Below are 23315 nucleotides of genomic sequence, written 5' to 3' on the forward strand. Positions count from 1 at the left end.
ACAAAAGTTAAGACTTGACAAAGATTTCACGATAGTAAACGTGTTTTCCATCTCCTTTTCAGGCCATGGGAGTCTACCTATACGGGGAAGCCATGATCTCCGAATGCCCGGATGTGATCCAACTCGCACGGACCTGTTTCCGGCAGCTTCGGTACGACATGCCGGAAAGCGTTCGCGAGACTGTTTCCGCCATGTTGTACGCCTAATGACAGAGAAAATCGTGTCAATGTCCAATGGTGTTATTCCAGGTGGTTTCACAAATCAATATTGCGGAGGAGGACTTCGAAGGAAAAATCATTCTTTGATTTCCTTGTAAAATGTATTTTTAACGAATTTTTGTTCAAATGACAGCGGTGCAAAGGCCCGTAATTGTGATTTGTTGGGCCAAGAAACGAATGGCATGACAGCAACAAGTTGGATGGTTAACGTTTGGCTGAGTCCACTTATGTGCTTTCTTTGTCTTTGTTGTGTGTTTCTGTCTGTCTCTCTGGCTTCTTTCTTGCTGGCTTAAATCAGCATGTTTGGACAAGGTCAAGGCAATATTTTGGTAAATTAAAATCTGAACGAAAAAGATTTTTTATGGATCAGTTAAACTTAGTAGGATGCTGAATTTTCCTTTGCTGCGACATTGCTAATCGTCTGCTGTTTGTTGTGGAGACGGTGTGTACGTAGAGGACAAAAAAACACTTTTTTTGTTGCTATATTCCCTGGGATTTAAAAAAAAATGTGTGTCTTGTTTAAGTTTATTATTGTTGAAATAAACTTTGCCAAAACATTATTGCAACAGATTGCGAACCCAAATTAAAGCATTAATTCCAGTGTCATTTCATTAAAACTGTATTTGCCAGTTAAGGCGGTTTACTTAACTATCAGGATCACCTTTTGGATTAAAGATCTCTTTTACAGGTATCATGTGACCGCCGTTAAAATAAGGGTACCTTCAAAAAATCGACGAGACAAAAAGGGAAGGGCAAAATGAAAAATCTACGAACAATAACAATAGGCAAAACGTTGCAACTTTTACATACGAGAAGAAAATCAAATCAATTATCTACCCTGAACAGATTGTTTTGTTTAGCTACCTTGCGTATTTCGTGTGCCGCTATGCTGTTCCTACTGCTGCAGAGTTCGATTGTGAAGGGATATTATGACAAAAAACGCTGCACTTTAGCAATGACTTGTTGGATTACCTTGAAACTTTCAGAATATTTACCAACATACTAGAAATACTTCGTGCGAAACAGCAGATGAAAGCTTACTATTAAAGATGTGTTTTCTACTGAAAGACATGTACTTTTTGATCTTTTTTGAGACACGAAAGGCATGAGTAGTAATGTAGTCACAGTCTCTCTTCGTCTCTCTCTCTCTCTCTCTCTCTCTCTCTCTCTCTCTCTCTCTCTCTCTCTTTCTCTGTCTCTCTCTATGACCCCCCCCCCCTCCTTAAATCCGAATGAAATGATACAAACCTGTCATCTGTGGAATTCCCCATCCGTTGTTCTTACCTGGATTTCCGAGATGTGAAAGCTGTCCACAGACTGGAATGGAACCCTCAGCCTCCCCCTCCCTAGTAAATGGGCGGGCGACATGACGGTCATCTGCCTCCGAATTGATGTCCTCGTTGTTTATGGAGACAGCTGACGGACCAGTATGGCTTGGACATTGGCGTTGGCCGGACATGATTAGTATCATACAGGTTGATTTACAGCGGTACATTATATCCGAGATCATTATTTGCTGCTGAAGGCTTGCAATGATCGTTGAGGACGTTTATTTTTTTACAAACTCACCTGACCACAAGCAAAACACATTCGTCATTTACTCTTGAAAGTATGTGTCTGCGTGTAAGTGCGTGCGTGCGCGCGTGTTTGTGTGTGTGTGTATGTCTGAGTGTTTGTGTGTGTGTGTATGTCTGCGAGTGTGTGTCAATGTGTGTGTGTGTGTGTGTACACAGAGCTATAGTCTTTTAACTTGTTCGTGCACAAGACCTCCGGGAATTCCATTAAGATGTCATACTCCTACTCCTTTTCTTCGCGCAGTGTGTGTGTGTGTGTGTGTGTGTGTGGTGTTTCCGTATATAAACTTGGCCAAAATATTATTGCAACAATTTTTGCACTCTAAGAAAAGCATTAAAACGCAATTCATTTTAGTTGACCTTTATATGTTCGAAAAGGTAATTATGTCAGCTGTACATATCATTTGTCTGATTGATGGTACTTTGTATAGGCATCCCGTGACAGCCTGTCAAACAAGGTCACCCCTAAAATCGACCGGACAAAAACATAGCCCCGTATTTTAAAATTTGCAAAAAATCAGAATATGCACAAACCAAACACTTCTGACCATTGGAAAGGCCATTAAATTTCCTGTTCAGAGCATTTTGTTTTATGCACCTGACTTCTTTAGTCTTTATGTAGCCTTTTGTCAAAGGCGGTTGGTGTCAACCGTTTCAGGGGCCAAAAAGGCACGTTTTGTTGACATTTTGAGGGGGTCCTCCACCCAAAGAGCCATATCTGCTCAAGTTCTCAATTATTTGCTTTAGAAATTTCAGAAGTTATGACCAATAGGCTGACCTAAATCTGTGTTGCTTTTTGCAAATGTGTATAATAAGCGTGTCGTATTACGTAACTTTTCCGAAAGAATTAAACAAATATTCATATTAATTCAGGGTTTTAGGTTAGAAAATTGTGACTTTGCATGCTAAGCAAACAATTGTTGAGGCAATAGGTGCCAAAGTTTGAGGCAGATCCGAGTGCTGGTTTACATTTGCTGGAGATAGGAATGCGTAAGAAACTGTATTGATCACCGTCCTTGCTAATGCGTACAGTAGCTGTGGAGATAAACTGTCCTTGGCCTGTGCTTCCTTCGCTGCGGGTCACAAAAGCGCAACACACCTAGCACAGCGCTCCGAGACAGGCGAGTAAGCACAGGCCCAGGACTGTAGGTCTCCACGGGTAGTGTACTCAGTACCACTGATGGTGATCGATAATTTGTCATGCGTGGAACCTGTTGATTTGGCCAAGTTTAGTACAGACACGCGAACAAAGAGAGGGAGAGAATGTGTCAGTCTCTCTCTGTGTATTTGAGAGACTTGTGTAACAATAAACAGTGCCACAGGAATGACAAGCTATCTGTGTAACTTTGTGTGTGTGTGTGTGTGTGTGTGTGTGTGTGCTCACGTCAATCATCCCATTTCAATAAAACACAAAATAAGAAGAACAGCCCTTTTGGATCATGTTTTAATCCCCAGTCAGCGCGTGGTGCCTTGCTCTGGCATCAGTCCACCAGATGGAACAAACAGCGTTCGTGGATTCATAAGCCTCGCTACATCTTCTAAACAGTATTTTTCACAGAAAGAAACAAAGCAAAATTGAGTTAGCCGAAAAATAAAAAATAAATAAAAAATAAAAAAACGACTACATTGTGTTTATACCTTAAGGTTTATAAAAAAAACAAAAAAACATTTAGGTGCATAAAAACACAGGTCTCATGCCATCTTCTGAACCCTTTTTACGCAGTGAGAAACAAAGTAGTACAGAAGAAAAACTAAATCATAGTTTTACAATGTTTGGCACCTGGGTGCACGAAAATATGGGACTTAAAAAGTACAGAGATTAACACAAACACGTTTTGTTTGAATTCCTTGCGTATACAACATTTTCTCCCTTATTGATATACAGATGAATCATAAGATTACTTAACTCATTGATGTACAGATGAATCATAATATTACTTGTTCCAGTACACAATGTAAAAGATCTTGTAAGGAACATTTTAAGTTGAAAACGTTCCAATGCAAACCTAACTTGAAATAAAACAATTAACAGTATCTAATAACAGTTTGAAATGTATACATTCGATCTATTGGAGTGCAACATTAATTTGAAAACGTCAATTACTCGATGACTAGAAATGCACAGAGAAGGTTAAAGATGCCGTTCGCACTAAATAATGTTCTGAATAATACCGAAAACGTACATCGCAGTGTTCTTTAAAATAATTTTCTTTTTCTGCATTCATGTTTTACGAGCTAATTTCACACACAAATCGTGCGGGAGGGGGGGGGGGTTGTCATTTTGAAACAAAAAGACACAAGGAAAAGGAAAAGCACACAGAGAAGAAAAGGGAGAAGAAAATTAATTGAGATATGAAAAGATGAAACCGAGCAATAGGAAATAAAAACAAGCCATGTGAGATTATAAAGCCTGTATAGCTTCTAATTTGCAACTGGTGACGTACTACTGCAATGCAGGACAACAAAAGACAACTGGATTGACACTGTAAACCCCTGTTCCAAGACTCCCGAGTTTTCTTGCGTGCTACTGTTGCACGCGTGTTTGTTCGAAACGAATGTCACAGAAAAATCGGAAATGATTGTCAGATTTATAACAAACTTCTAGTGTTTCATCTTGTCTATGAAAACGCTTTCACGACTTTCAAAAAACCAGACCCTCTATTGATAACGGGAAATGAGAAAAAGCAGCCATGCGCATCATGAACAGCCCTCCGATCATCTTAAAGGAGATATTGGCCGTCATTTAAACCTGAAAACCATATACACAAATTTTAAGAGAGAGAGAGAGACAGAGAGAGACAGAGAGAGAGAGTGCACATGAACGTGATGAAAGCTGCTTTGTTAAAAAAAGAGCCGTTTACAATCAAGCTATGCTAATCAGTACAATTGTTATAGTAACAAGTCCAGAAAAGATGATTCAAACTGAATGATTATATCAGCATGCAAGCAACACACAAAGTGTCATGCAAGTAGATGAATAATTACATTAATAAAATAAGCTAAAGCTGGGTTTTATATATAAACCAAAAAAGCAGAGGCAGAACTTTGAATAGTTACTTGTCCAAGTATTTCAAAAACCCTAGACTCGTTAAGACAAAAACACTTGCATTTGTACATGAGACCTTCATTCTCTAACCTAAAAGCAAAATCCAACAATGCCAGCCAATCTAAAGGTGCACGAATGATAAAGCGAATCCTTAATGAGCTGGATTTAGAAAGGGAATGTCAAGCATAGTGTGAGTATATAAATGTACCTTGTTAAGTTTGCAGGGCGAATAATCAAACATTAACGAATTCAGGAGCTGTTTAGAAAAGTATCAAGTATATGTCCATGCACTTTTATCTAAGTTAGCCGTCCTCTTCAAGAACAATGTATTTCCTGTTTTGAAGCAACTGCTGCGTAAAAAACAACAACACCCACACGAGCTGTTGTCTAATTATAACAACTTTCATCACCAACAGACATTTTACATTTCACTCTCAATTGGAGTTGATCAATGAGCAAGGCGTCCTAAAAACAGAACCAGAGTTCAGCCGGTTTGTTGTTGTTGACACAAACAGTACATCCAAGTTTAAGCAAACAGTGCAACCCTACTTTTAATGACTCTTTCAACGTGCTAAAACAACAACACCACACACATTATTTGTGATTATTTTGATTTGGAACCTAACGGAGAAAAAAAGGAGTTCGTTAGTCTATCTTTCCGCCCCCCACAAATAGAGAAAACACATGAGGCAGAATAACTGTAACCTTCGATCTGTAAAACACACACAAAACTCATTACAAAATAATAAAGAAAAAGACGAAAAAAGAAAAGAAAAGAAAGCGAAATAGAAACATTCTGAAGCAAAAGAGCGAAATAAAGAGAAAGAACGGAACAGACAATTTTACATTTCCGCATCTCCTTTCACGTGATACATACTGTAGAATCAGCACTTAACCGACTTGCAGCAAAGAGAATGCATCAGAAAGGACTGAGCTAAAATGGAGAGAAACAACACCAAGACGCTGAAAGCCTCCCAAAGAATCATGTTTACTTAACTATATAGGCAGCGTCAGTCAATATTTGCTTTGAGAAAAAGAAAGCCTGTTTTTTGTCATTGTGTTTTTGTCTAATTTAGAATTGTGTATTTTACTTTTTACATAAGTATTGAAAATAAAAGAGCGTTGAACAATATAAAAAAACCAATTTAAGATTTTTTAAGTCTCCTGGGAAAATGGATTATACAACTGTTTTAAAAGTTTCAAAGTAGCCAGTGTTTCTTGAAAAAGAAAAAAACACGTGCTTTTTTAAGAGAGAACTGGAGCACGTTAACATTCACGTATCACACTGAAATGTCCGAAGTAATTATCCTCTGAAACAAACAAAAAAGAGGGAAAAAAACATGATATTCTTAACACTTCTGCATAGAAAAAGTTTAAAAACGAAATATTGAATATACACAGACAGTTTTCATTCAGCAACTTCAAGCCACAGAGGGAGGATTGGGGTGTGAGGAATAGGATAAGGGTGTGAGGAATAGCATAAGAGTGTGAGGAATAGGATAAGAGTGTGAGGAATAGGATAAGGGTGTGAGGAATAGGATAGCCTAAGGGTGTGAAAAATAGGATAAGAGTGTGAGGAATAGGATAAGGGTGTGAGGAATAGGATAAGAGTGTGAGGAATAGGATAAGGGTGTGAGGAATAGGATAAGAGTGTGAGGAATAGGATAAGAGTGTGAGGAATAGGATAAGGGTGTGAGGAATAGGATAAGAGTGTGAGGAATAGGATAAGAGTGGAGGTTAGGGTTGCATGATTTTGACCTAACGGGTTTGAATGAAAACCTAGCGATGCTGGGACCAGTTCCATGGATTGAGTTGCTTTGCACCTCAAACTTAATGCTTAGCACAAAGATCGCGACCGCCTGAATTCTAACTCAAAGCAAAAGTGGATGAACATTCCCCGACAATAACCTATTCCTGATAGGTACCACATTTCGAAGTTGAGTCGCTTTTTTTTAAATAAGTGCTTCTCATTGTGCATATTAATAAGGTGCCAGAGGTTGTTTCCACATAGCCTATAAACCCAACTACCCTTAGATGAATTGTCGCTTACGCCCCTGCGTTGTCTGACCATCATCAGGAAATGTAATATGTTTATGTCTTAGAATAAGAATATTGTTGTTATATGCCATATACAAAAAAACAGGTAATTAATTTGGGTTTTCAAGTCGATGCGATGGCAAATCACAACATCCAAAAGCTCACGACTTTTTGTCAGGGAAATACCTATTGATTCTGCACATGACGTGTGTACGACTAGGCCAAGATACGTGCGTGTGCGCCTTAAACTTTTGGGCTAACATCACCAGGAATCTTTTTCACCGAGGGACCCTTTTACTTATTTCCTTCCAACAATGCTAAGCAAGCCCACCACGCCTCTTAGTCCTTTGTGTTTGGGAGGGCAAACACCGACACTTTCTTTCTTTCTTTATTTGGTGTTTAACGTCGTTTTCAACCGTTCAAGGTTATATCGCGACGGAGGGTGATGGAATAGAGCCACTTGTCAATTGTTTCTTGTTCACAAAAGCACTAATGAAAAATTTGCTCCAGGGGCTTGCAACGTAGTACAATATATTACCTTACTGGGAGAATGCAAGTTTCCAGTACAAAGGACTTAACATTTCTTACATACTGCTTGACTAAAATCTTTACAAACATTGACTATATTCTATACAAGAAACACTTAACAAGGGTAAAAGGAGAAACAGAATCCGTTAGTCGCCTCTTACGACATGCTGGGGAGCATCGGGTAAATTCTTTCTCGTCCCAACCAATATGGGACTCCCCCTAACCCGCGGGGGGCAACACCGACACTAGCCACACTACATCCAGTTTCCGGATGACGTCGCATGCATCAACAAGAACAATTTCGACACCTTGGGTTTCAAGTCATCTATCTTGGGAATGTGTGTACAATTCATAACACCCGAATGCTGTGGGGAACGATAGAAGAGCTTAAAAGACACAGGGAAACAACCATACAGAAACTTATAGAATACAGCAACTATCAAACTTCGAAGCAGCAAGACAAGAACTATCATGAAATTTCGAAACACCAAGACCCACATACATTACGTTCCGATCAACACATAAGACACAGAGAACTAGCAGTAGTGTAATAGGGTTAAAGACAGAGATATAAATATTCGACTTACAAAAAACAACAACACTTAAACGTTGGCACAACATGAACACTTACGGAGGCATGGTTACAATGATACACATTTTAGACGCTAGCAAGAGAACGTACACTCCTGGTGAAATTATCGGAAGAAAATGTACACAATGGGAGACAGGTGCGTCTATAAAATAAACAAAAAAATACGCGCCCAGGAGCACTCACAGCGTTGAAATTAATTACTGAGAAAAAAAAATGTATCTAGGCAGCCAACGTCGTACCGAAACGAACACAAGAACATACATGTCCCCAAACGAAGACAGCTCAAAAAAAGCAAGGAGAGAGCAGGTATACTAACAGTCATACTGAATGAATGGGAACACACGAGGACAACACCTAACCATGCAATCTGACAGAGACAGAATGTTGTAAATCATTGGAAGTCAATGGGCATGCAGCGCAATGAAGGGCTTGGACGTGACAAACTCGGGCAGCTCAGTGGTAGCGTCACCTCCCTCACATTGTCCTATGGTGTCCTTTTGGCTTACCAGCTAAGTTTAAGCAACGCACCCCCCTCCCCATCTCCCCCCCCCCAAAAAAAGGGGGGGGAAAAAAAGAAGACAAAACAAATCGGAGTGTGACTGTGTAAATGGCGAAAACGACCTTACGTTTAAAAGCCCACCAGTGCAAAGATAATAAAGTGCACTGCAGAGTTGTAATCCACGAACGCCAAAAGAAGCTGAAGCTTGAGGAATTCCTTCTGTGCTAGCTGCCCATTTAAAAAGAGAGTAAATCACACAAAAAATGGAATAATTGACATACTGTTTGTACGTTAATGGTATGGTAACTAATCTGCGTTCAAGTAAAACTGAGCTTCTTTTTTCAGCTGATCGACCGCTTTACAACATTCCCACGGAAATGTTTTGGCGATGACGTTTCTTTAACTTACTGAATAAATATTCAATTCCCTACCACAAAAAAGCAATAAGAGAGACTGGTTTTGTTACTCCACCAGCAGTCGATACTGCCAAAGAAAGGCTCCTTTCGGTCTAAGAGGACAGTCATTAAATGTAACTGTTTGATCTTTGGTATATTATCATATCTGTAAAGGCGGCTAAACGAAATCCAAGTAACACCCTTGAGGTTACTTTCTTTGTCCTGTGATCGGAGTTAATGCTCGATTGCTGACTTTGTACTCGGTGAGACATTGTTAACAGTACGGCTAAAAGAGACCCCCGGACTTGATCATGCAAAGCAGACCTTTAAGTATACCTCCCTCCCTGCCTGTCAGACATAATAATTCGGTTCTGACAATTGGCCACCCTGCAGTAGCCATGCCGCTTAATTATTGTTGATATATGTTTAACTGAATATGTTTATAAGCAGATCTGAGATTGTGAAGGGAAGTGTTTTCACGGGAAGGACAGTATGACTCCCTGACTTCATCATGCAAAGTAACCCTTAAAATCGGAATGGTATAAACTTTGTTCTAAACGCGATCTGGTTCTTCCAACTTTAAAACTTCCATAAGCCTTCTGTAAAACTGTATACACTTGCTGTTTAAAACCTCTACTCTAAAAATTCTTCAGTCAAGCGAGAACAATGGAGAGGGAGGTAACTCAGCCAGGCTGCCATCGAGCAACATGAATAATGACAATGTCCAACGTAATCCCAGCTAGGGCAGAAAGTAATCGACTGTTTCACACACAAATGACGGAACTGCATTCAAATGCCACATACGTGATTGATACGGTAAGCGTTGTTTGAATCAACACGGCGTGTTTTTTTACACTAATTGCCTCCGCGCACCGAGCTGGGCCAAGATAAAGGGGTTTATTTACAGAGACAACATGCCGCCGACTGCTGAACGACAGGAGTAGGGAGACAAGGGGAACAATGGGCGAGCGACTTTAAGTCAAGTCATTCAACTGGGGAAAACAAGGGGAAAGAAAACACTGATGCTAATACTGTCTTGCACAAAACGCACCTACAGGATTATCAGCATAAACAGGAGAACAGATTACTGTTAATCTCAAAAGCGATTCAGCATTAGGACAATACAAATACCTTTACAATGCACCAAAACCAGACTAACATAACAGGAAAAAGACTGAATGCTAATAAGAACAAAGACGTGCTTATGTATTTCTAATTATTCTTTACTTCGTGAACAAAAACGATTTAGACTAAAAAAAAAAAAGGGGCAAAATATTGTTCAGTTCATTGATCCTTGCACTTCTTTTACATTTAAAGAGAACAGTATTTTGAAGAACGACTTAGCATTAAGATCATTGTACACCCAAAGGAAATGAATGACGTCAGCAAAATGCATTTTTTTCTAGCTAGTCCTTTACTTTTTTAACACATAAGAAGAAGACCCGACGACAAATAAAGGAGAACAAAACAAGAAACATCTTTTCAGTCCATTGCTTCTCGCACTCGTTGCAAAGCGAAGGACATCTCTGGTTCTTTTTTGTCCAACGAACGATAACTTTTGTCTTTTGCCGCGCGGAAGCCACAGCGCCGTCTGTGATGATCCAGATCCAGGGGCAAGCACTCTAGATCACTCATGGCACAGGACGTGCTCACTTCATGCTGGAGTCGTCGTCATTGGCTAGCTCCCAGCAGTGCATGGCGCATGCGCGGTGCTCTAGTTTGCAGACTTCGAAAGAGCTAGTCGTCCTTGACCTTGCTGCGCAGCCGATGAAGTCGGGGACACACGAAGATGTGTAGCAGCCTGCAGAAACAGAAAAAGAATCAGCTTGCTGATCATTGCAGTCTTTAAGAACACTTCAGTTACATACATATCTGGTAACATTCAAGAGTAGTTGCTTCGGCACGGCAGGTGGGACACACCCACACCCACACACACACCCACACACACACACATCAGGGCGATGTTCAGGAGCTAAATGGTGTCCCTTCGTAGTTTTCAAGAGCCAATTAATTAACGCGGGTCATTAGCTTCACCGGCGCCATGCCGCCCTTCGTCAAAAAGGCAAACATGTTTATTGGGACCAGATAGCAAAAAAACACTCAACAAGATCACAACTGTCCCCCATATGACCTCACGAACACAACTTTCGCATGTCAAGGATCTTGCCGAAAGCTTTCAAAATTCTTTATGGCCGAAGCATTGCGTGTTTGCCGCTTTTTCTCCCATTCAAGCCCCGGACACGCTCCACCTCTGCGGCGTTTTTATTAAACGAAGTGTGTCACACTGCGTTGCCTTTAGAAAACGTTCTGGCCTTTTCAGCATGAGAAGGAGTGTGGTTTAGGTTTATAATTGTATTTTTTGTTATTCAGGTTTGTTGTTTATTAGATATACGCTCCACAGCTAATTCGCATAAACATGATACTTAGCAAGATTTGTTGACCTTTATCAGAAAGTTCTGGATTTTCAATTTGTGAAGGTTTTAAAAACAAGTTTGAAATGCCTGTCTTAGTTTTGTAAAGTTTAGAGATATAACAAGTAATGCACCGATGATGAAAGTCCATTACATATTTTCTGAAGTTGCGTGATTCCCTTCTTTTACAACAAGTGAAGCGTTCTTAACCGCTTCTGTTTTTGAACTCCTTCGATGCTGATCAAACTTAATTCAAAAGGTCTATCCTCCAGGTGTTGATTCCACTTTTCTATTTCAAATGTGCCTTCCTTCTTGCACAAACCCTTTTATTTGTAAGTCACCATATCAGCCCAGAACACCCTTGGACAAGGTGACAGCACAATTCAACAGCCTGGCTTATGGGTGGCAACGTTTTGGGAAATGGTGTCCGTAAACGACACCTATGTTGATCTGCGAAAATAATTGGGTATTATTCATTTCCACTCTGCACAGGTAACATCCATGTGGGCTATCGATTTTGTGCTGATGGCTCTAGTGAACATAACAACCTGGGTGGATCTGCGACCATTTACATGATGGTTTTCATGAGGGTTTACTTGAGGGTTTATATGATGGTTTACTTGAGGGTTTACTTGAAGGTTTATATGATGGTTTACTTGATGGTTAACATGTGAGTTTACTTGGTGGTGTACGTGATGTCTTTCATGAGGGTTTACTTCATGGTGTAAATGATGGTGTACATGATGATTTACTTGATGGTTATTAATAGGTTAACTCGATAGTTTAATCAATGGTTTTCATCATGGAATACATGTCTTACATGATGCTTTACATACGTGTTTACATGTTGGTTCACATTATGGTTTACTTGATGTTCTCCATGATCCAGGTTTACACGGGGAGGAAGGTATTTTACCCTCGGAAGCATGCGTCCATTTTTCCAGGTTAACCTTTTAAATGTTGATAATCTATAAGGCTGTTAACGGCTAAGAACTAAGCTCAATACATGAACAACAAAATACTTTCTTGGTCTACTCCTTTAAACAGATACGTTCAAACTTCTGTCTGCGTATCCTGTTTCCTTGACAACGAGCAGCACGAGATTTGTCATGCAAAATGTCACACCTCTTAGCATTTCGTTGCTCGACTCACTTTTATTTTTTCTTATTCGAGGAGCTGTTCAATTAAGGACAGAAACACTTCTGTGAAAGTTTGTTTCGTTTACAAGCTTAGCTGTGAACAATTTCTCTAAAAGGATCTTCACGGAAGCCTCATGAGAAAAACCCGTAGAAGCCGAGCTTTCATGAAGAAATCCCACCGAGGAGATTATTCCGAGTGATAATTGTTTTTCTTCAAATGATGACTATATCATGCTAACCGTTTCAACGCTGGCCTTGGTAATGCATTACCAGCATGCGCGTGCTTGCATTTAATTACTGGCAGACAGGCTGGCATGGCAAACATACAGAAGAAGGCACACAAGTACGCACGCAAGCACTTTTTCAAACGAACAATGTAGCACACACACACACACACACACACACACACACACACACACACACACACACACACACACACACACACACACACACACACACACACACACACACAATCTAAATCTTTATTTGTCTCTGTCTGTGCTGTCTGCAAAACATCCTCCCATCGTCTCTCCAATGGAGAAAACAACCAACCAAAACAAACAAAACAAGAAAACATAAAGGAGCCCCCCTACCCCGCAACGCAATATCTCTGTTCTCTTTTATCATCATCATCAATCCCCTGACTGGGACAGTCGTTGGGGGGACATGAGGGCTGAGGAGGCAGACACCCTTCTCCCTGCATTTGTCACCAGTAGGTCGGGGAAGCTCAGCTGGGTCCAATCTTTAATGTTGTCTGACCAACTCTTGCGTTGTCTACCTCGTCTGCGTCCTCCCTCGACAGTGCCCTGCAGTATTGTTGTGGAGAGGCTGTCGTGTCTTGTGACATGGCCGAACCACATCAGTTTCCGACGCTTGACGGTTGCCAGCAGGGGTTCTTGGGGACCCGCGATGATCTTGACCAGGTTTCGAACGTAGTCGTCGGTCTTGTGCTCTGTGTAGTGTATTCGTTGGCCTTGTGCTCTGTGTAGTGTATTCGGTGCAGTTTCCTCAGGCTCTTGGTCTCAAATGCCTGGATTCTACGTTCGTAATCGGCCATCAGTGTCCAAGTCTCGCAGCCGTAGAGTAAGATGGAAATGATTAGCGACTTGAAGAGCTTCAATTTTGTTTGGAAACTGATGTTGCTCTTTCACACCCTGTTTAATCTGGCCATCGCTGAAGTGGCTGTGGCGATCCGTATGCGGATTTCTGCCGTGCTGGTGCCGTCTTTCGACAGGGTGGCTCCCAGATACTTGAAGCTTGACACTTCTTCCAGTGGCTCTCCGTTCATGGTGATGTTGGTGATGGCACTGGTGGTTTTTGTGCTGTTAACCATGACTTTGGACTTTTCTGTGCTGACTTCCATCCCATTCCATGCTCTTGCAGCGAGTCTGTTCGTGAGGTGCTGGAGCTCGGCATCACTACCTCCCATGAGGTCAATGTCGTCTGCAAACCGAAGGTTGCATATTGGCCTTCCACCAATAGATATGGTGGTGTGGTGGTCTTGGAGGGTCTCCTGCATGATCCTTTCCAGGAACAGGTTAAACAGGACTGGAGAAAGTAGACATCCCTGTCTGACACCGACTGTTGTCTTGAAAAAGTCTCCTGTTTGGTTGTTTAGAAGCACTGCGCTGTTGGAATGGTCGTACAGAGCTTTGATGATTCGGACAAGCCCTTCTTCCACGTTGAATCCTCTAAGAACGTTCTCTTTACACAATGCAAAACAAAACAAAACAATGTACAGCACTAGCAACACCGGACTAAACAAAAACAACGACAACAAAAACAACAACAAAAACTACCCAGCCGTCATAGCCACACGCACACTTGATCGACAATACTGTATATATCTCGTAATACAACAAAAAACCTCTCATGTACGCATGAGGACGTCATCATATAAACAACACTATAGATCTCGCAAAACACCAAAACACCTCTCATGTGCGCATAAGGAAATCATCATATAAACAACATCATTCACTGTTATGAATACACCAACACGATAATACCCAAAGTCAAAGACCATGAGAGCGATAAACACTTTATATGAAGCGTGTCTATGGCAGCGTGACATTCATGCAGCGCGTGAAGAGACCCATCCCCAGGACCAAAAATAATCAGTAAAAATGACGACATCACTGCATGTGGCTGGATGACACCTCCCAAACAAGGATTATAGCGACAAAGCTAGCTTGCCCTAAGGCTTCGCTAGCCAGTTATTCAAAGATTGCTAAATAGTGGCGCCTTGCACCGTGGCACAAGTTCGATCATTACGCGAGATTTGACCGTTCCCTCCATTTAAATGAACTGATGTGACATTTTCGGTTAGTAAACACTGGTGTCACAGAAAAAAGGGTGTGATAACGTTCAATGACTGACTATTTAAAAATTAACGTCCTTTTGGGACTACCTTGCCTATACTGGGACATGTATTGGCAATACACTGAAGCTAGATTCGTACATTTCGATTTGTCGGCATTTGCTTAGCATCGAGACGCTATGATGTGTGGTCGGAGCCTTTCCACTGAAACATCACTTTCCTTCTCGGTAGGAGCTGACCATAGCCCGAAATGACATGTCACTGATTGCCATTCAAAAAAACACACACACACACACACACACACACACACACACACACACACACACACACACACACACACACACACACACACACACACACACACACACACAGGATGGCAATCTAACACGCTGACTTACCATATAGTTGCGTGTATGCGTCGGGACTTCTGTCTTCAAGGTCTCTGGCGTCTATATCAATTTCTGAAAAATAAAACAGAACTTTTAGAGATGTTATTTTCCACATAAGGATTACACTGACACAAAAATATTACAAAGTAGATCAGACTAGTTTTTATGGTGACCAAGAAGTCAAGGTCAAGAAGGCATCCAACAGTCGCAGCAAAAAAGAACGAAGACCCAGGCGATTTCTCAGATCGTTCTTACAGAATGTTGCCGGCTGATCAAGAGGGACCATCCATGTACAAAATCGATTCGTCGTTTGTCATGAGGTGACCACTGATATATGAATTAGACAGGTGAAACATTTTTTTTGTACTCTCCTTTGTGAAAAATCACCCCAGTCTCCAATCTTATTTCTTTAACTCACTTTACTTCGTCGTCGTCTTGCCATAGCTTAAAATGAAGACGATAGCAGCTATGTAAAAATTCTGCTTTTTTCCGTCCTCTATTTCCGTTTTTATGAGCCAAAATTGGTCTGAGAGCTCGATCATATTTTATTTGTCATTTTCTAAAGATAAAACTGAAAATTGAGGGTTGTCGGTTATAAATTGTTTCGCACGATTTGGAAGTCAAACGTGTGACAAAAACGCACACAATGTTTGCAACAATGTTGGAAGTGCAATCGAATACGTAACCACATTAACTTTTCGTTTAAACTGACATAACCCTACTCGTTCGAAAAAACGTTTCTGTCCTTCACGTCAGCTTATGCAAAAGATCCGTTATCATAAATGCCAGATTAGTATTGAATTATACTGCCTTCCATGCAGGAAATAAACGATCTCCATTCTCTTCAATCGACCCTGTGCTATTCAGGGAGAGGATAATATTATGCTTTTTGGAATGGGATTATGCAAACTACAAACGGTATAAGGGTAGAGCTTGTATGAGCCTAATAAAACTCTCGTTTTTCACAAAACAACCACAACATCAACCCCATGACGAATATTAAATTAGACATTCTGGTTAAGGCGGGTCGATTTTGAGGATATCTTTTCTCAAGAGACTGTCGTGTGATTCCTGTGAAATGACCTTTAATCCAAAAGCAGTAATGAATAGGCAATTTCCTTTTTTAACATGGACAAATTGAATACCATTGCACGCGTAAGATCCCTTGACCCAAGAAACATAAAGTAGTGATTTAGTTTACTTTCGTTTTTGACTTTCTGACCTCTGGACCGCCACGACTCTCTTTCTAAGAACAGACTCCTCAATGCCCGAACATGCCAGACTGTCAGAAGTTCGGGTTAGCCTTTGTGTTTATTAAGAACAGACTCCTCAGTGCCTGAACATGCCAGACTGTGTCAGAAGTTCGGGTTAGCATTTGTGTTTATCAAGAACAGACTCCTCAGTGCATGAACATGCCAGACTGTCTCAGAAGTTCGGGTTGGCCTTTGTGTTTATTAAGAACAGACTCCTCAGTGCATGAACATGCCAGACTGTCTCAGAAGTTCGGGTTGGCCTTTGTGTTTATTAAGAACAGACTCCTCAGTGCCTGAACATGCCAGACTGTGTCAGAAGTTCGGGTTAGCCTCTGTGTTTATTAAGAACAGACTCCTCAGTGCCTGAACATGCAAGGCTGTGTCAGAAGCTCGGGTTAGCCTTTGTGTTTATTAAGAACAGACTCCTCAGTGCCTAAACATGCCAGACTGTGTCAGAAGCTCGGGTTAACCTTTGTGTTTATTAAGAACAGACTCCTCAGTGCCTAAACATGCCAGACTGTGTCAGAAGCTCGGGTTAACCTTTGTGTTTATTAAGAACAGACTCCTCAGTGCCTAAACATGCCAGACTGTGTCAGAAGTTCGGGTTAGCCTTTGTGTTTATTAAGAACAGACTCCTCAGTGCCTGAACATGCCCGACTGCGTCAGAAGCTCGGGTTAGCCTTTGTGTTTATTAAAACGCGATCAAGCTAAGTCAGCTAGTAGGTCGCTTTAGTTCGTATTTCAGCAGCTCTTTTGCGTGGAGGGGGCATTACCTCAGCTACAAAAATATGATCGAATAGTCGTGATAAAAAAAAAATACAACAACAACAAACACTTTTGAGACAAGTTGCCTTATCTCTGAGCTTTTAATCGCTGCTGTGCGAAGTGCTCTCATACAAAGCAATGAACACGGTTCTAGCAGAATAGACGAATTCCGACAATAACTGTGTCGAGTGTGTATGGGTTGGGACAGAGTAAGTACCCTTGCTTTTACGCAAACCTTGGAGAGGCCAATCACTAGCGATGGGTGTACAAGAGCACGTGTGAAATTATTTGTCCCTGAAAAAGGGTACTCACTCTTTCACAAACCATACATACCCGACAGAGTTATTTCCGAACATAGTTTATTTATTAACTAAGGTGGCACGTCAACAACAAAAATCACACCAACGTGCTCATTATGTGGAATGTGCGAGGGGAAAAGCTGTCCAAGAAAACGACAAATGTAGGTCGTCACCGGTCGACGGTATTGCTTCCGGTTTGTTTTGTTTTTTCCCCCACATCCAGACCAGTAAAATACCCGACATTACAGGTTATCACAACAGGTTAAAAATGCCACCCTACCCGTCATTACAGGGTATCACAACAAGTTAAAAATGCCACCCTAACCGTCATTACAGGGTATCACAACAGGTTAAAAATGCCACCCTACCCGTCATTACAGGGTATCACAACAGGTTAAAAATGCCACCCTACCCGTCATTACAGGTTATCACAACAAGTTAAAAATGCCACCCTACCCGTCATTACAGGGTATCACAACAGGTTAAAAATGCCACCCTACCCGTAATTACAGGGTATCACAACAAGTTAAAAATGCCACCCTACCCGTCATTACAGGGTATCACAACAGGTTAAAAATGCCACCCTACCCGTCATTACAGGTTATCACAACAGGTTAAAAATGCCACCCTACCCGTCATTACAGGTTATCACAACAGGTTAAAAATGCCACCCTACCCGTAATTACAGGTTATCACAACAGGTTAAAAATGTCACCCTACCCGTCATTACAGGTTATCACAACAAGTTAAAAATGCCACCCTACCCGTCATTACAGGTTATCACAACAAGTTAAAAATGCCACCCTACCCGTAATTACAGGGTATCACAACAGGTTAAAAATGCCACCCTACCCGTCATTACAGGGTATCACAACAAGTTAAAAATGCCACCCTAACCGTCATTACAGGGTATCACAACAGGTTAAAAATGCCACCCTACCCGTCATTACAGGGTATCACAACAGGTTAAAAATGCCACCCTACCCGTCATTACAGGGTATCACAACAAGTTAAAAATGCCACCCTACCCGTCATTACAGGGTATCACAACAGGTTAAAAATGCCACCCTACCCGTCATTACAGGTTATCACAACAGGTTAACAAGAAGGGCAAAGCCCATACGACTCACATGCTTGACCTAAACCTAGCAATGACATCATACACTAAGAACTGCTTTACACATTTTTCCTACCAAAATACATGTGACCTTGACCCAAGGTCAAGGTCATCCAAGGTCATGCAACACAAAGCTGTTAATTCAAGACATAGGAAGTACAATGGTGCTTATTGGCTCTTTCTACCATGAGATATGGTCACTTTTAGTGGTTCACTACCTTATTTTGGTCACATTTCATAAGGGTCAAAGAGACCTTGACCTTGATCATATGTGACCAAATTTGTCTCATGATGAAAGCATAACATGTGCCCCACATAATTTTTAAGTTTGAAACAGTTATCTTCCATAGTTCAGGGTCAAGGTCACTTCAAAATATGTATACAATCCAACTTTGAAGAGCTCCTGTGACCTTGACCTTGAAGCAAGGTAAACCAAACTGGTATCAAAAGATGGGGCTTACTTTGCCCTATATATCATATATAGGTGAGGTATTCAATCTCAAAAACTTCAGAGAAAATGTGAAAAATGTGAAAAATAGCTGTTTTTTAGACAACATTTATGGCCCCTGCGACCTTGACCTTGAAGCAAGGTCAAGATGCTATGTATGTTTTTTGGGGCCTTGTCATCATACACCATCTTGCCAAATTTGGTACTAATAGACTGAATAGTGTCCAAGAAATATCCAACGTTAAAGTTTTCCGGACGGCCGGACGGACGTCCGGACGGCCGGACGGACGTCCGGACGGACGGACGGACGGACGGACGGACGACTCGGGTGAGTACATAGACTCACTTTTGCTTCGCATGTGAGTCAAAAATGCCACCCTACCCGTAATTACAGGGTATCACAACAGGTTAAAAATGCCACCCTACCCGTAATTACAGGGTATCACAACAGGTTAAAAATGCCACCCTACCCGTAATTACAGGGTATCACAACAGGTTGAAAATGCCACCCTACCCGTCATTACAGGGTATCACAACAAGTTAAAAATGCCACCCTACCCGTCATTACAGGGTATCACAACAGGTTAAAAATGCCACCCTACCCGTCATTACAGGTTATCACAACAAGTTAAAAATGCCACCCTACCCGTCATTACAGGGTATCACAACAAGTTAAAAATGCCACCCTACCCGTCATTACAGGGTATCACAACAAGTTAAAAATGCCACCCTACCCGTCATTACAGGTTATCACAACAGGTTAAAAATGCCACCCTACCCGTCATTACAGGGTATCACAACAGGTTAAAAATGCCACCCTACCCGTCATTACAGGTTATCACAACGGGTTAAAAATGCCACCCTACCCGTCATTACAGGTTATCACAACGGGTTAAAAATGCCACCCTACCCGTCATTACAGGGTATCACAACAGGTTAAAAATGCCACCCTACCCGTCATTACAGGTTATCACAACAGGTTAAAAATGCCACCCTACCCGTCATTACAGGGTATCACAACAAGTTAAAAATGCCACCCTAACCGTCATTACAGGGTATCACAACAGGTTAAAAATGCCACCCTACCCGTCATTACAGGGTATCACAACAGGTTAAAAATGCCACCCTACCCGTCATTACAGGGTATCACAACAAGTTAAAAATGCCACCCTACCCGTCATTACAGGGTATCACAACAGGTTAAAAATGGCACCCTACCCGTCATTACAGGTTATCACAACAGGTTAAAAATGCCACCCTACCCGTCATTACAGGGTATCACAACAGGTTAAAAATGCCACCCTACCCGTCATTACAGGTTATCACAACAGGTTAAAAATGCCACCCTACCCGTCATTACAGGGTATCACAACAGGTTAAAAATGCCACCCTACCCGTAATTACAGGTTATCACAACAGGTTAAAAATGCCACCCTACCCGTAATTACAGGTTATCACAACAAGTTAAAAATGCCACCCTACCCGTCATTACAGGGTATCACAACAAGTTAAAAATGCCACCCTACCCGTCATTACAGGGTATCACAACAAGTTAAAAATGCCACCCTAACCGTCATTACAGGGTATCACAACAGGTTAAAAATGCCACCCTACCCGTCATTACAGGGTATCACAACAAGTTAAAAATGCCACCCTAACCGTCATTACAGGGTATCACAACAGGTTAAAAATGCCACCCTACCCGTCATTACAGGGTATCACAACAGGTTAAAAATGCCACCCTACCCGTCATTACAGGTTATCACAACAGGTTAAAATGCCACCCTACCCGTCATTACAGGTTATCACAACAGGTTAAAAATGCCACCCTACCCGTCATTACAGGTTATCACAACAGGTTAAAAATGCCACCCTACCCGTCATTACAGGGTATCACAACAGGTTAAAAATGCCACCCTACCCGTCATTACAGGGTATCACAACAGGTTAAAAATGCCACCCTACCCGTCATTACAGGGTATCACAACAGGTTAAAAATGCCACCCTACCCGTCATTACAGGGTATCACAACAAGTTAAAAGGAGCAGAGACATTTAGTGAGATACAGAATGGGGTTAGAGAGAGAGAGAGAGGGAGGAGTAAGAGCCAGATAGAGAGAGAGAGAGGGGGGGACCAGAGAGAGAGATAGATAGAGAGAGTGAGCGTGAGAGAGAGAGAGAGAGAGAGAGCGCGAGAGGGGACCAGAGAGAGAGATAGTGAGCGTGAGAGAGAGAGAGAGTGAGCGTGAGAGAGGGAGAGAGAGAGAGATAGAGAGAGATAGAGAGAGAGAGTCAGAGAGAGAGAGAGAGACATTTAGTGAGATACAGAATGGGGTTAGAGAGAGAGAGGGAGGAGAAAGAGCCAGATAGAGAGAGAGAGGGGGGACCAGAGAGAGAGAGAGATAGAGAGAGTGAGCGTGAGAGAGAGAGAGAGCGAGAGTGAGTCAGAGAGAGTCAGAGAGAGAGAGTCAGAGAGAGAGAGAGAGAGAGAGAGAGTCAGAGCGAGAGTCAGAGAGAGAGAGAGAGAGGGAGGAGAAAGAGCCAGATAGAGAGAAAGAGGGGGGACCAGAGAGAGAGAGAGAGATAGAGAGAGTGAGCGTGAGAGAGGGAGAGAGAGAGAGAGAGAGAGAGAGAGTCAGAGAGGGGGAGCAGAGACATTTAGTGAGATACAGAATGGGGTTAGAGAGAGAGAGAGATAGAGAGAGTGAGCGTGAGAGAGAGAGGGGACCAGAGAGAGAGAGATAGAGTGAGCGTGAGAGAGAGAGAGAGGAGACCAGAGAGAGAGAGAGAGAGATAGAGAGAGTGAGCGTGAGAGAGAGAGAGGAGACCAGAGAGAGAGAGATAGAGAGAGTGAGCGTGAGAGAGAGAGAGAGAGAGAGAGAGAGAGAGAGAGAGAGAGAGAGAGAGAGAGAGAGAGAGAGAGAGAGAGAGTGAGAGAATTGTATTTTACGAGGGCTGTGGCATAAGCAATACAACGAGCTTTATATTATTATTTCAACCAGCCCCCGCAAAGAGAGGGACAACTCTGATAGCAACATATTCTTTCTTTCTTTATTTGGTGTTTAACGTCGTTTTCAACCACGAAGGTTATATCGTGACGGGGAAAGGGTGGAGATGGGATAGAGCCACTTGTCAATTGTTTCATGTTCACAAAAGCACTAATCAAAAATTTGCTCCAGGGGCTTGCAACGTAGTACAATATATTACCTTACTGGGAGAATGCAAGTTTCCAATACAAAGGACTTAACATAACATTTCTTACATACTGCTTGACTAAAATCTTTACAAAAATTGACTATATTCTATACAAGAAACACTTAACAAGGGTAAAAGGTGAAACATAATCCGTTAGTCGACTCTTACGACATGCTGGGGAGCATCGGGTAATTTCTTCCCCCTAACCCGCGGGGGGTTAGCAACATATATACACGTTAATTAAAAACAAAAACAAAAAGGCATAAAACCAGAATTCACAGGACTATGAAAATTCACAGGACTATGTTCACATTTACAGGCTTTACACGAATTCTTTCATGCGAGAGAGAGAGAGAGAGAGAGAGAGAGAGAGAGAGAGAGAGAGAGAGAGAGAGAGAGACAGAGACAGAGACAGAGACAGAGACAGAGACAGAGAGAGAGAGAGAGAGAGAGAGAGAGAGAGAGAGAGAAGAGACGCAAAGACAACAAGCACTCAACAAAAAGCGTCGCCGCCGTCCGCGCAGGCGCAAAGCGGTCCTTTCCGCCCACGAACGAGTTACCTCCCTCAGGTGCACTCTCTAGCGACATCTTCCTCGTAACAAACCAGAACTGATGACACGTATGCCGCATAACGCTGAGCGGCCAGCGGAGAAGAGATTAATTAGGCTTTTACCAGCAAACCTCATTTCTCTCCTTAAATCGTCATCTTGACACCACTACAGTACATTTTGGCTTTTAGTCCTTGCCGCTTGATGGGAAGCACGACACAGCGTGGTAACAAAGGTAGTGACTGATGGTGATGCTTTTAAGGTGATCGGAGCCAAATGGGTACTGCTGTACATTTTCCTTTATAGTCTAGCACTGTCCTTATTTAACCAGGGTCCCAAGGATGATGGACGCTATAGGAAAAGAATCGACGTTAAGTAGTTTCAGACACTGTCGGAATAATTGTTAGGAGAATGATACTTATAGATAAGACTGCAATAACAAAAGTTGCTGTAATCTTTGAATTATTCAGCCCGGTTTCATTTTTATAACCATCATCATGGCGCTAGTAGGGGTCTGCGAGTGGCCCACGGAAAGGGATTGAC

At 41.8% G+C, this 23315-nt stretch overlaps 2 protein-coding genes across 3 annotated transcripts in view; one reads left to right on the top strand and one right to left on the bottom strand.

The window, feature by feature from the left end:
* LOC138966224 (aminopeptidase O-like) overlaps positions 1-1437 on the top strand; it is a gene marked incomplete in the record, with an annotated part of 57094 nt that extends 55657 nt beyond the window's left edge. Inside the window, 1 exon segment of the mRNA XM_070338365.1 lies at positions 63-1437. Within this exon segment, the coding sequence (XP_070194466.1) occupies positions 63-206 (144 nt within the window).
* Positions 1438-8565: 7128 nt separating this feature from the next.
* LOC138966225 (uncharacterized) overlaps positions 8566-23315 on the bottom strand; it is a 77521-nt gene continuing 62771 nt past the window's right edge. For both annotated transcript variants that reach the window (XM_070338367.1, XM_070338366.1), the window contains exons 5-6: positions 15158-15220; positions 8566-10690 (exon numbers count right to left, since the gene is read on the bottom strand). In XM_070338367.1, the coding sequence (XP_070194468.1) occupies positions 10539-10690; positions 15158-15220 (215 nt within the window). In that variant the 3' untranslated portion in view covers positions 8566-10538. The remainder of the gene's footprint in view (positions 10691-15157; positions 15221-23315) is intronic.

The sequence above is a fragment of the Littorina saxatilis genome, linkage group LG5 (genome assembly GCF_037325665.1).
Source record: "Littorina saxatilis isolate snail1 linkage group LG5, US_GU_Lsax_2.0, whole genome shotgun sequence".
Classification (NCBI taxonomy): domain Eukaryota; kingdom Metazoa; phylum Mollusca; class Gastropoda; order Littorinimorpha; family Littorinidae; genus Littorina; species Littorina saxatilis.